This window comes from Tyto alba, unplaced genomic scaffold, assembly GCF_018691265.1.
Source record: "Tyto alba isolate M040663 unplaced genomic scaffold, T.alba_DEE_v4.0 Super-Scaffold_14, whole genome shotgun sequence".
Lineage (NCBI taxonomy): Eukaryota > Metazoa > Chordata > Aves > Strigiformes > Tytonidae > Tyto > Tyto alba.
The window spans coordinates 8,302,881-8,316,433 of NW_024881276.1; the positions used below are offsets into that span (position 1 = coordinate 8,302,881).

The 13,553-nt window shown below is 37.5% G+C and overlaps 1 protein-coding gene across 2 annotated transcripts in view; it reads left to right on the plus strand.

Moving 5' to 3' along the window:
• TBL1X (transducin beta like 1 X-linked) overlaps window positions 1–13,553 on the plus strand; it is a 198,784-nt gene that overhangs the window by 138,621 nt on the left and 46,610 nt on the right. For both annotated transcript variants that reach the window (XM_042788878.1, XM_042788879.1), the window contains one exon: window positions 3,762–3,869. In XM_042788878.1, coding sequence (XP_042644812.1) covers window positions 3,812–3,869 — 58 coding nt within the window. In that variant the 5' untranslated portion in view covers window positions 3,762–3,811. The remainder of the gene's footprint in view (window positions 1–3,761; window positions 3,870–13,553) is intronic.

Below are 13,553 nucleotides of genomic sequence, written 5' to 3' on the forward strand. Positions count from 1 at the left end.
CCCTTGGTTCTTCAGCCAGATCTCCCTTATTTATGGCAACAGTAATAAAATATGCCAGACGAAGGAAGAGCAATCCTTGAGGAAGGGGATGGGATGTGAATAAACTATTCTTGGTCGACCTGACCAGCACTGTGCTGAACTATAGCTATATGCGAAGCTGCCATCTCCAGAGCTACTTGCATGGCCCGTTAGCAGGATTCTCAGTGCTTCAGGAAGGTTTAATTTGAGAACAGTGGTATGTCGGTGCACAGAGCCAAATTGGGTCCGGTGGTGTACTCCAGGAACTAAGCTGCCCTGGTTGCCCAGAACCCAGGGGGGTGTGCTGCAGGGTTAGCTTTGCTGGAGCCAGCGCTACTCCAGCTGAACGACTTTAGTTCGGCAAAAGCCAAGCAGCCCTAGGAGCACGACGGTAGCATATGTGAACTAGTAACCCAGGTTTTTACCTCTGTATGGGAAGCATTTCTGCAAGCCTATCCCAGCAGAACTGAGAGTTGAGTGGTTATTTAAAATAAGTGTTACATTTAATTTTGCATGATCCTGACAACCCATCCACCAGGGGAGGGTTGAATGTTTAGAATCCATTGTACTTTCAGAAGTCTTAGTGGGCTCTGCTCACGTGTTTGGACATTCTCAAATATCTGCAGGATCACAACCCAAATTCTTAAGGCAAGGTTGGAGTAAATAGAACTTTACGTTATGTGTGATTGGATACAGGAAAAAGTGTTGCAAATAAAGAAAGCTGAAACACGTGTTTGAATGCTTTTGGTAAATCCTCTTGACGTTGTGAAGAATTAAGACGTTATTTCTGGTTTAAATGTGAAACATCTCCAAAGGCACATCAGTAGTGTTTATAAGCTATAATTTATTGCTTTTTAAAAACTCTTAATCTAGGTAATACTGATCTCCGGTAACAAAAGAGACCATCAATTAGCAGAAATAAATCTGTCACAATGATAACTAAAGGTTTTTGTGATTTTCTACAGAAGTTTGCATTTCTACATTAAAAAAAAAAAAATATTGAGGGGGAGGCTAGTTGTTTGTTCCTTATGAATCAGACTTGAATATACACAAAAGGTAAGTATGTTTGTCTCCTCCCCACCACGTCTTCTGTAGCCTCTTTTATTTGGGGCATTTATCTGCAGAGAAGAAGGAAATCAAAAAGAGCGTTAATGAAATTGAGTATGGTCTTTCATAGCTCAGCCAAATTTCTAATGAATAGATTTCTCTGGGTCAAAGCCAAGATCTGTGTATCGCTTTGGATGGGTAAAAGCTTTACAGTTGTGTATCTGATTGCTGCTCTGGCATTTGTGGGAGGGAAGAAACCTTAAATGTATGAGTGGGGATCATCTGGTTATTTGTGGCATGGTAACAATGTGTATAAAGATATGATCCGACACATATGTCAAAGTAATTCCTGTTGACTGACTTCAGGGAAAATGCATTGTAAATCCAACTACTCGGTGTGCTTGGGATTCTGATACAAAGGTAGCTGCTGTGGAGGATTTTCTGGGGCTGTCAGACTATTTATTTTGCAGTCAGGCTGAGTTTCTCTGGTTTTAATTCATATAAGAAAAGTCATCTTTATAAAAACAAACAAAAAACAGCACTCCTCCTTTCCTTTCCCTTCTCTTTCCCAAAGCAACCCTCCGTATGTGGGAAATACCATCCTGATGTCTTAAATTAGCAGGATGCATCCAGAAACAGCACTTGTAGTTTCTTGATTTCTTTTTTTTTTTTTTTCAATAAAGTTCATTTTACCACAAAGTACGTCATTGCTGAAACTGAATTTTTGTAAGAGGTTTCATCTTTACCAACTTTCCTACCACCAAATCCTGAAACTGCTATTTTTAAAATGCTTTTAGAAGTGTTATGTCGGGTGTTTTTTTTTAAACCCACCACTATCAAAGTTTCTTGATTTATTGTTATCATGGGCATAGCAGCGATACGGATGTATTTTAAGTACTCAGACAGGACTGAAAACGGCCTTAACTGTTGCCATGAATGTCTGTCTTGTTCTTCATTGTATGGTGATGATTATGCAAAAAAGGGCACAGGGATTTATTAATTATTCAGAACCAAGTCTGCTTATCTGGAAGAAGTATGTATAAAGTTATACTGAAAGTGGTGCTTTCACTGTCTGCAGTCCCCAACCTCGGTAGCTAAAGCCCTTACAGCTACCAGTGCTTCCAGACTCCTGATCCTGCGGCAGAGAAATTTGAGCCCGTTTTACAGATGAGGGAATGAGGAGAAAAGACATCAAATGGCTTCCCAGGGCAATACGTGGCATGTGTGATGGGACTGGGTGTTGGGTGCAGCTGATGTTGTCCTTGGCCAGAATCTTAGCAGAAAGTGACCACCCTTCCCAATTAGATGAAGTTTTCCTCACCGAGATGGCACGGTTTTCAGTATTTTGTTTCTTCTTGTTCTCTGTGAAGTACAAATGTTAACAAAAAAGACAAATACTTGAGGAAGATGTCTCCCAAATTAGCAAGCTATAGTTTCCTATGGAAAACCAGAATCCGAGCCATTGATGAAATAGAGCAGCCCAGGAGAATAAAAGGCTTACCAGGGTTCGAAAGACCTCCATTTACATAAATATGCAGAGACATCTGTTACAGTCATGAGTGACCTGCTGGTTTAAATCATCAGCGGGGGAAACTTGTAGTCGATCAGCATTGCCTGCAGTAGCAGGTGCTACTTCAGGCAACAGGAATTACTGAAGAGGTTTTCGATGAACAAAGACCTTTCTGCTTGCCAAGAAGAGACATACGGGAAATTGAAACAAACGGCACACGCCTACGGTCTTTCATTTGAAATATGTGACGAGAGCATAGTGTGTGCTTCTGCGTCCAAACCTTTACGTGATTAGTTACAGGTATGGTGTGGTTGACAAAGTTGCAAAGTTTATGTCTGAGAAGTACTTAAGGCTTTTGAAACCAAACTACTTAAGTCAGATTCCCAAACAGAAATGAATCATCAAGATTTAATGGAAAATGTTCAAAACAAATTTATCATCTAGAAACAATGTTTTTATTATCAGAGTATATGCTCAAAATAGTAATGTAAAACTGTCATCCTAAAGGTTAAGATTATTTAAGTGAATAATTGAAGTTTAATTCTTGCTCACCATTCATCAGCATAGACATTATAACATTATGTTACATAATACCAGGATATTTGTATTCCTTGTTGGCACAGAGTATATGGCGTTCTCTCTCTTTCTTCCTCTCTCCTTCTCTCCCTGCCCCGTAATAAAATTTGTAATCTTATCTTAAATTTAGATTTGTTTCTATTTTATGGGAACTATATTTACGTTCACTGCATAACATGGTTTTGTAAGGAAAGAATCTGTCTTTCAGTGGATGAACGACTGGACAGAAAACTAGATTACAAATTTGGGGCTGCAAAAAGGTTATGATTTAGTGTGTTATACATGACTGTAATTGCCAGCAGTCCTGAAAAGAAAATGCTCACACAACAGAAGTAAAAGAGTTGATATTTGCAAAGGCTTCCAAGATTTAAAATGCTCCCTCTGACTCTCTCATATATGTTAAATACCACTCTTTAATTATAATAAAAGGTACAGTACAGCTTGAGTACTTGATTCACAATATTTAATGGGTACCTCACTGGGATGTAAAAGTTCTAATAACTATGTAAGATCTTTAAATATCTTAATAATTCCCACCTCTATTTTGATAACAAATCTCATAATAAATCAAGATAAACCAAAACCTGTTCTTTTCTTTCCCTTTGAACAGAGCGTGGATCACACTTCTCGTAAACCTCATCATATTGAGGTTGGGCTAAGATGAGCATAACCAGTGACGAAGTGAATTTCTTGGTGTATCGCTATCTCCAGGAATCGGGTAAATTTCCTGACTTTCCTCACAACTCCAGGTCATAGATGAAATGGGAAAATTGTTTTTTTTGCATGGTGTTGCTTTAGGAATGTTACATTGAGTGTTTCAGACTGATAGACTAAATATTTCTTGCACAAACCCCTGTTTCTTTGAAATCATGGTCTTGAACATAACAAAAGTGTAAACATACGCAGGTACAAAGTAAACATTGAAGTTAGGCAAAACAAGAAAATAAATAACATTATGTTAACAAATGTTTTTGTAGAGTTGTATCATCTCAGCCAAAATAATTTTTGGCAGCACAGGCACAAAGCACATGGATTTTATATCTCTTGTCTTAGTTACTTGAAATAGTTCTGTCAGATACATATTAAGTAAAGAAGGATTGTCTACACTGGTTTTATATTGTCTGTAAACAGAAATTTGCGTGCAAGCATCTGATGTTTTAGAATTTCATTACTGTAATTATGTATGTAAACCTAACTGCGTGAGTATCAGTGTGGCTTTGTCTTAGTATCACTTTCACCTCTATCTGTTTTCATATTGGAAAATAGTGTCTTCACAGGGCTTTTCCTTTTAGAAGGAAAGCTCTATCTTTCCTTCAAAAGAAAGATTGAAATTTAAGTTTAAATTTAGGGTCAATTTTGTTTTTGTAGTCTTGATTCCACTCTTTGACTGCAAGAAGTAGAAGTTCTCATCCCTAATGGAAAATGTTCTGTTAGTGCAGAGGTGACAGGGAAGGTGAGAAACATTGACAAAAGATTTATATCCAGGGTCCCAATTTAGTTGGTACTGCCTCTATGTTCTGGGTTGGTAAAAATAGAATTGACTAAAAATATTTGGTGTTTTCTTATGCTGAAACAAACACAAAAAAAATCCTGTGGAAAAATACACGTCTTCCTGTCAGAAGACTTGAAGCCAGTTTTAGAAGAAACCCTTGAGATTTAAGAGATGTCTTGGACAGGGACCAAAATCCCAGCAGGTAGAAGATACTGGGTCGTTCTGCTTCTCTTGGTCCTTATAACTAGCATTCATTACATACACCATTTTGATTTATTTCTTCTACTTCCAATACTATTTCAATCCCAGGAACACAAATCCCTATGCAAGGAATCTCCACTGAAATGGTGAAGATTTATAACACTTTTTCAGGATTTGGTCTATTAAAACAGGTCTTTGAGAGTCCAGTTGTGGCCTGTGTTAGAGCTGTTTTCTCACATTATATTCTTCTCTCTAATAATGAGCTTATTAAAAAAATAGTCTAGTTCTAACATGCAACCAGATGAAAGAAAGATAGGAACTAACAAATCAAAATTTCATCCAGATAAAGTTTATTTTTAAAAATAAGTTATTGGGTACCACACTGGAAAGGGCTTTTGAACATTAGAGCAGTGTGCAGGTGGATGTAATCAAAGCCTAAAGAATCCTGAATTTGCTTTACATTGTTGTATTTGTCGTGTAGGAGATACTGCATAGCAGTGTATTAATACAGTAACTTTTCCTGATGTGAAAAAAAGAAACCCAGCCTTTTTTATTCTTCTTGATATATGAGTAGGCGGGTTAGTGTTGTGCAGTGATTTGGAAGGAGGCTTTACAAGGTCAATTGAGAATGGTGGTATCAGCCAAATATGATGAAAAAGTTCTTCTAGGTAGCCCATCTCCCACAATCAAGCAATCACTTTTGCCATTTTAGGGAGAACTTCACATACAAATTTTCAAATTAATTGCAAGTTGTACTGCTCTTACCTTCTTATGTTAAGGGACAAATGTTTTTCATACTTGATCCACACATACTAAAGGCATTCACAAAACCATTATATTCCCACTGTTCTGTTGTATTTCATTCACTAAAGAACGTAGAAGTTGATGTGAAATATTCGAAGAAATATTCAAATATGATTCAAACTGAGCATCTTGAAATCTAGATGCTATGTATTGATTTAGTAGATATACCTGTCAGTTTACTAGTAATTCCATTCAGCAAGTGCTATAAACAGTGATGAATCCACTAATCTATTTTAAAAGCTCCTTACATTTAGTTTTAATCTTCTTTCATAATGTCATTGTTCTTTCCAAATAAATTTTTATATCTGTATTTTCAGATAGAGTAATAAGACAGAAATTGTTATACAGCATCTTGCCTTTCCACCTGCTAGTATAAATGCCATAAGATGCGACAGCAGATGAAAGAAGTTTAATCAATAACTTCAGAAATAATGCACGCCAAATTTAGAGGGCTAGTGTTTAGACAGTTTAAGTTCAAACCCCTGCAGTTCAAGGAGTTTGCCAAAACCAAGGTTGTTACCTTGATTATTTACTAACATTAGCTGAACCCAAAGCTTCCAAAAATTATATCAAACACAACCAGTAAAGGCTGCTTACAAGACCATAAAAAAGTTCAACTTGTTTTTCAGGTATCTGTCCTTTAATCTTGTCATGTAAGACTTCCAGGCTTTCCTATAAAATGTGGGCAAATTGTGGGAGGAAGGGAGAAACAACAAAAGGAAATACATATAGCGGAACAACTATATAAAAAGCAAACTGTCGCTATAATAGTTCAAGTATTTTGTGGCTGCAAGGCACAGAAGCGCTTGAGATTATTTGAAACATTACAGCAAAGATGCTGATGGGTGCTTTACACTTCATTATGAAAATGCTGGCAGGTCATGCCAGTAGAAGTTCAGCTCTTCTAAAATTGAGGTTAGAAGTGAAATTCAGTAATTCTATTTGTCCTTAATTCTCTGTCAGTCTAGAAGACTTGCACAGTAGACTACTAATAGAGTTGAACTGTCTAAACCATTATTGTTGCTTTTTAACAAATCTTGGCATACCAAGGGGATTTCCAGTGAACTGGAAAAAGCAAATGTTGTGCCAGAATTTTTAAAGGTTAAACAAGATGATCCAGGTAACTATAGGTCAAGCAAAATCACTGGAAGGTTGCAGCTAGATACCTCCAACAAGAAATGAAGAGATGACATCATGCCTAATTCCATCCAGCAAGTTTCTATGGATAATGAATCTTGTTGAACAAACTTGATACTGCTTTGACCAAAATCACAAATGAAGTTGACAGAGATAGCTGTGCTGACAATAATACACTTAGTCTACTTTATGACATTTCCTTAGTCTTGTGACACTGTGGTTAAAAACAAAATAGCAGTGTGTAAAATCAGTGTAATGCAGGATTACTAAATGGATTTAAAATGGACTAACAGAAACATCTTGAAAAGTGATTAGAATTGGGGAATCTCAAAGGTTTCTTCTAGTGGGAGCTCACAGGAATCTGTTCTTGGCATGATACTGCTCAATAGCTTTATCAGTCACCTGGAAGGAAATATAAAATTATTCTCAAGTACATTTGCAGATGGAATGAAGTGGTAAGTTGTGGCACTTGATGAGTTATACTGACTGATCATGTGGTTTAACTGAAAAAAATACAGCCAGGGAGACTGCTTTGAATTGCCTGCTGCTGGAGAAGCAGGCTGGAGAAGATGCCTGGTTCAGGAGCCGTGCAGTCAAATTCCTTCAGTACAAGACAGGACTTGGACAGGTTATGGCTCTAATTACTTAGCTGTATTAAAACAAGTAAATAATTGCCTCATCACATAGGTGACTGTCTCGGGGCTTATTGTTGAAGAACAAAGCAGTCAGGCATAATTTCCATTTAGGCCTCATGGTTCAATGGCATAGGAGTTACACCGCTGAGGCAGCTTGGTGTTGCTACTTCCACTGTTGGACCATGAATGCCCCCCTTCTTGAGGTATAAAGAAATAGTGTTTAATTTCAGTTTAGGTTTGTCACTTCCTATCCAAAAGTGAAGTCCTACCACATCCAGTTTGCTCCTTTCTGAATATGAGCTTTTTGGTGCACAATTTAAAGTGGCCTAATTCTCAAAAGTGCCGAGTACTTCCAAGTGTTACTTATTTCAGGAGTCAAACTTTTAAAAGTCAGGTTATATTTATTTGTAGGTGTCTTGGTTCAAAGATGTCCTTGAAGTGAAAATGTTGGCCTCAGTTGCTAAAATCTGACTTAAGTTATGTCTAAACTACAAGCATACTACCAGTGAGGAGATAGGAGCACACAAAATACTCCTGTAGTGGGCATAATTAAACCAACAAAGCAGGTGTATTGACAGAAGAAAAGCCATACCGAAGAAGCCACAGTTCTGGCATCCAAATGATATCAGTTCAGCTTTGCAGCTCTTCAGAATCCTGAGAAGCATACTTTTGCTAACAGCCATCTTCACTGCTGACATAGTCATCCTACTGGTTTTCTTCAGAGTGAAGAGTTATGTTTCTAAAAAACCATACAGAATTCACAGTATAGTTTTCCCGTTCTTCTTTGTCTGCCCAAAAGAGGAACAAATAATTAGTTGTCTTTTGGAATGAAGGTCAGAGCAGTAAAATGCAATGGAAGTCATAAGGTTTCCAAGGAAATTTGAAAAGAGGTGAGGGAGGGGGTGGCAAAAGCAAGGGAAATCAAATCTCACACATACCTTTTAATCTAAAATGTGCTGCCATCTGTTGTGAGTGACAAATCCTATCATAGATCCAAATGCTACATTAAATTACCTTCCCTACCCAGCACAAGTCAAATCAGTTATTAAAGCTTTTTCAAATTTGGTATTTTTGATGCATTGAACAATTTAATTGTGTTCCTTTTCTAGCACTTACATACACATTGCAGTATAGAATCCTTATCTGCAAATCAACTCCCCAGCTGCCTGTGGCTTATACTGCTCTACAGTAGGGCATTTATGTAGTGGATGTCTGACAATGACTTGTTAGAGTTAAGGTTTTGTAACAGTTCCCATTTTTGCTCATAATTTTACTGTTCAATTTTAATTTTTCCATATTTTATTACATATACTTGATAAACTATTCCTCAGTGTGCAATCTGAACCATGTCCAAGACAATAAAAACACTAGCTGGATGCTTTTGCTAAAAAGATGTCAGTGAAATTTTTAGCTGGTGACTTGGGACAATTTACCATTATACTTTAGAACTGTCATTTGTTTTCTTCCCAGCCATAAAAATTAAGGCATGTGCAAACATCGTCCTTTCCTGTTAACTACATCCAGGTCATCTCTACTTTCATTCTGCCTTTGCAAATTATGAAAGAATCCAAAATATGGATATTCTGAAGTTTCTGGGATTTCATCATTCTGATGTTGTCCCAACTAGATACTAGTAGTTGGAATAGTACTGTTACAATTTTTAGAATTACATTTACAATTTTATGAAAAGGAAGCAACAAAATTTTAAGGAAAATATCTTATTTATGACTCATTCTCTTTTTAACAAAGAAACTTTATACGAAATGGAAATAGCGCTATTTGCTTGGGTAAACTCTCAGGCAGTAGGGAATGACTGAAGATCAGTATTCTGTTCTTTGGAATTTCTGCCTTATACAACAGTCTTTAGTTACATAAGCCAATGTAATTTTTCTCTGAAGTCCATACTTTTTCTGCATGTGAGGTACGTTTAGAGTATTTTGAACAACTGTGTATGGCACAGAGTTCCTGAGTCACAGATGAGAGAAGAGCATGTTGAAAATAGTTCAGATTAAGCACAGTATAAAATATTGGCATATATAGGTCAACTAAATTTGCTTCAAAGCTATCTGCTTCCTTTGTGTAGGAAGGCTGCTGCTAGGTAGAAGGGGAATGTACAGTGCATAGGTTTTGCTTAAATTATTAAAATCTACACCTTGAAGTATAATTCATTAGAAGAATGAATCCCTTGGTCAATAAAGGCACTTGTCCAGTGTGATAGTGAAAACAATGTGCACTGATGGTAGAGGCAGTGGATAATGAGTTTTCTTTTGCCTTTGTTATGTTTTCTTCCAATTTGTCTCATGAAGATCACAGGAGAGTTCAGGCTGGGTGGTGTCTCAGGAGATAACAGAACCAGAGAATAGTTCAGGTGGCCAGAGACCTTTGGAGATCATCTGGTCCAAGTCCCCTGCTCACAGCAGGGTCAGCTGCAGCAGGTTGCTCAAGGCTGTGTTCAGCTGGGTTTTGAATATCTCTAAGGATGGAGAGTCCACAGCCTCCCTGGGCAGCCTGTTCCAATACTCAATCACTCCCACATTAAAAAAGCGGTTTATTTTGTTTCAGCGGAATTCATGTGTGTTTCAGTTTGTGCCCATTGCCTCTGGTCCTGTCACTGGGCACCACTGAGGAGAGCCTGGCTCCACCTTCTCTGCACCCCCTCAGGTATTTATGCACATGGATAAGGTCCCCCGTGTGCCTTCCCCAGGCTGAGCAGTCCCAAATCTCTCAGCCTCTCCTTGTATGCCATACACTCCAGTCCAGTGATCATCTTCATGGTCTTTTCACTGGACTCTCTCCAATATGTCCCTGTCTCTCTTGCACCAGGGAGCCCAGAACTGGACAGAGTACTCCAGATGTGTCTCACCGGGCTGAGTAGAGGGCAAGGATCCCTTCCATTGACCTGCTGGCAAGGATTGTCACAGTGCAGCTCAGGATGCTGTTGGGTTTCCTTGCTGCAAGGGCACACTGCTGGCTCTCGTTCAGCTATTCCAGCCTCTTGCTCAATGCTGGGGAGCCTCAAAAAACTTTTAAAGAACCTATACATAAAGGTGCTGTCAAACACAGTAGTCACTGGAAGGATCTTGAACCTCTGTATATAGTAAGGATGGAGAACTTTTATTTGTTGAGGGAAAAATGCATCCTTGAAATGACATCCTGCCAGCCAAAGGTAAAACACACATTTTAGTGTTGTTTCAGTAACAACAATCTGTGGCTGCGTTATTTGTGTCTACATACATGTTATGACTGGCTCTTGGGCCGCATGTGTTCTGCCTGCAGTATAGAGTAACTGTAATTCATAGACCAAACTCAGATGCACTGATATAAAAACACTTGTGTATTTGCTTAGCTTCTCTTTGCACAGGTACTTTTATGCTACTGTAACTGGGTGCTGAACAGGTATTACTGAGTAAATAAAATAATACATTTTTTAAGGAAATACGTAAAAACTGGGTGTTTAAACCTGGCCTTAAAGTTTTTGTGCCTTAATTTTCCTGTTTGATAGCAAAGATAGTACTCTGTACAATACCTCACAGCAGATGTTAAAAGGTTATAGTCCTAAAATGTATTTAAATCCTTTGAGGAAAGACTATTACAGGTGTGCTGGGACAATATTTGACATTCTGTTATTTCAGAGTACTGTCTATGAATTTATAAGTGAATATATATTTCTAAATGCAGAATGATCAAGATGCTAACTATATTGTTCAGGAACTGGTGGTAAGACTGAAGGCAGGGATTCTTTCACCTTTTCAGCTGTATGATCGCAAGGCTTTGAAGCAATACAGACTCCATTTTTAATTCTCATGCTTTAGCACAGATCTGATTCATGGGCATGCAGCCCTATTTATATGATGTGTTATCCTCATTAGGGCCAGCCTACTCAATTAAAATAAAATTACTTAAGCTTATGATCCAAATCCCTGATATACTGGAAGTTGGATGTAGAACCAACATTTGTGACCTTTCATGAATTATTTGAGATAAATAAAACCATGGTGTTGTTCTAGGAGTGGAGTATGTGTTAAAGTGACTTTTGGATAAGAACACTTGAGAAATTTGACGAAAAAAAATTGTTTTAAATAAAAGTGTTTCCTAAAAGTCACCCAGAATGAACATTCCTATCTAATGAGAAACCATCTGTAACTATATATATTGCATATAATGTAACATAGTATATATAACTCCCCCAGCATAATATGTATTTAGTAAAAATAGCATACTATCAAAAGGGCGTATAATGGGTTGTAATAAACTACTGCTTTTTTTTTTTTTTTTTTTAAATCTCTCCCCTACTTTCTGTATTTCTTCTAAACTAGGGAGGAAGTGACTCTATGATTCCAGAAACAGTGAGACTGACTCTGAATTCAAAATTGTACTTCATGGTTGGAGGATGAATGACTGCTGAAAAGACAAATCCATTTCTCAAATAAGAACTGTATTATTATGCACAGTTTCTGTCTCTGCTAGTAATCATTTATTCTCTTTGCAAATACTGAGTACATTTTAAAACAATCAGCATTAGAAGACAACAAGATTTATTGGGCTGCAGTTCCAAAAACATTTTTTTAAAACTTATCAAAGCTATAGATCTTGGGAAGGAAGAAGCTGATAGGTTAACAGTAACTACTTTTCCCAGCTTCCTTTAAAGATAAGTAAACTGGTTTCTAAGCCAGAAGCACCTGTTTGAGTCAAAACCTATTGCATACTTTTTTCATAGAGCACTGAATATGTACTAGAAGTATTTGATGGTCAGCTTCCCAAAATCCAAATTCCACAATGGAGAGGAAAAAATATTTTTACAGCTAAAGAAGTTATTGGTTTTGTCATACTTTGTTCTGGTTATATTTTCAAAAGAATGTAATAAGCTGTATGAGAGCCATTTTTATGTGCATTTATATACACAGACTTGGAATTTTGTGACCAGATACCTACTTTATATACATATAAACAAGAGTTTCACATGTTTTGTGGTATAATTCAAGAGGTACTTTTTAAAACTTCATTCTCTGTGTCTTTTACCCCTGTGGCATAACAGCAGCAATATAAATGCCGTGTAAGAAAAGCAATACTTGGTGCAGAATTTTGTAAGTTCCCGTGAAGGAAAAAAATACAGATTATCTTGTTCTTTTGCCATTCGCAAAACCCTGCTTACTTCGTATTTCCTTATGGGCCTCTTCACAGTTTTCTAAACTTGGCTATTCTAATTTTTCTTTGGCCTGAAAGTTGCCATACAGTGTTGGATCTCAGACACTGAGCTAACATGGTGATTTCTCAGTTAAGAAAGCATAAAAAATTACACCTTTGCAAATCTGTTTCATAGCACAGATTTTGGTTCTAATCACTTCATGTCCTGTTTTTTAAAGCTTGCATAGATGTAGTATTATAGGAGTATTAAGAAAATAGGATGTTGGGTTGCAGGCAGATACCTGTAGGCCAAGATGGCTCTGCTAGTAAAACCAGTCAGGTGCTACACATTTGTAAATTTACTGTTTTTCTTACGATTCTCCAGGCCCGGTGAAAGAAGCTGTGTCTTGCATCTTTGCAAGTTTTGCTAATAACCTGCACACTGGGGACTTTCTGCCTCACAGCTATGGCAGTTACAAATCAGCCCTCCTCACACCTGCCCAGCATAGCTGTATTAGGTCTCGGTTTGTAGTCACCATCAGCAGAAACCATCCTAGTGCTGAAGTTCCTGAATGCCCACGGAGTGTCAGCTGTGGCCTCCAACTTACCACCACTTAAAGGTGTATATTAGAACTGATAGAAGAACACAGCTTATGGAAGTAAATTATGAAGTATGTACGACTGTGAAAGTTTCTTCTATAAATGTGATCCTTATAACGATATATGTCTCTTTGGGCGTTTGGTTGCACAGATAGGGCTAAAAGATAATAGCTTCCCATTAATTTAGAAGGAAAGGATTATTTTTTCCTTACTGTGGCCTCTTTAAGTTATTTCAAACCTTGCCCATAGTTGCGTTAAATTGCTAGGTCTGTGTTGACATTTATGCTCAATTGTCAGTCTAATTTACAGAGAATGAGTGAAAAAGGGGGATTATTTCAGACCTTGTTTTCAAAAGACTTTAAGTTCCTCTTTCCATTGCTTGTGTTCTGTTTTCTGTCTGTATCCTATT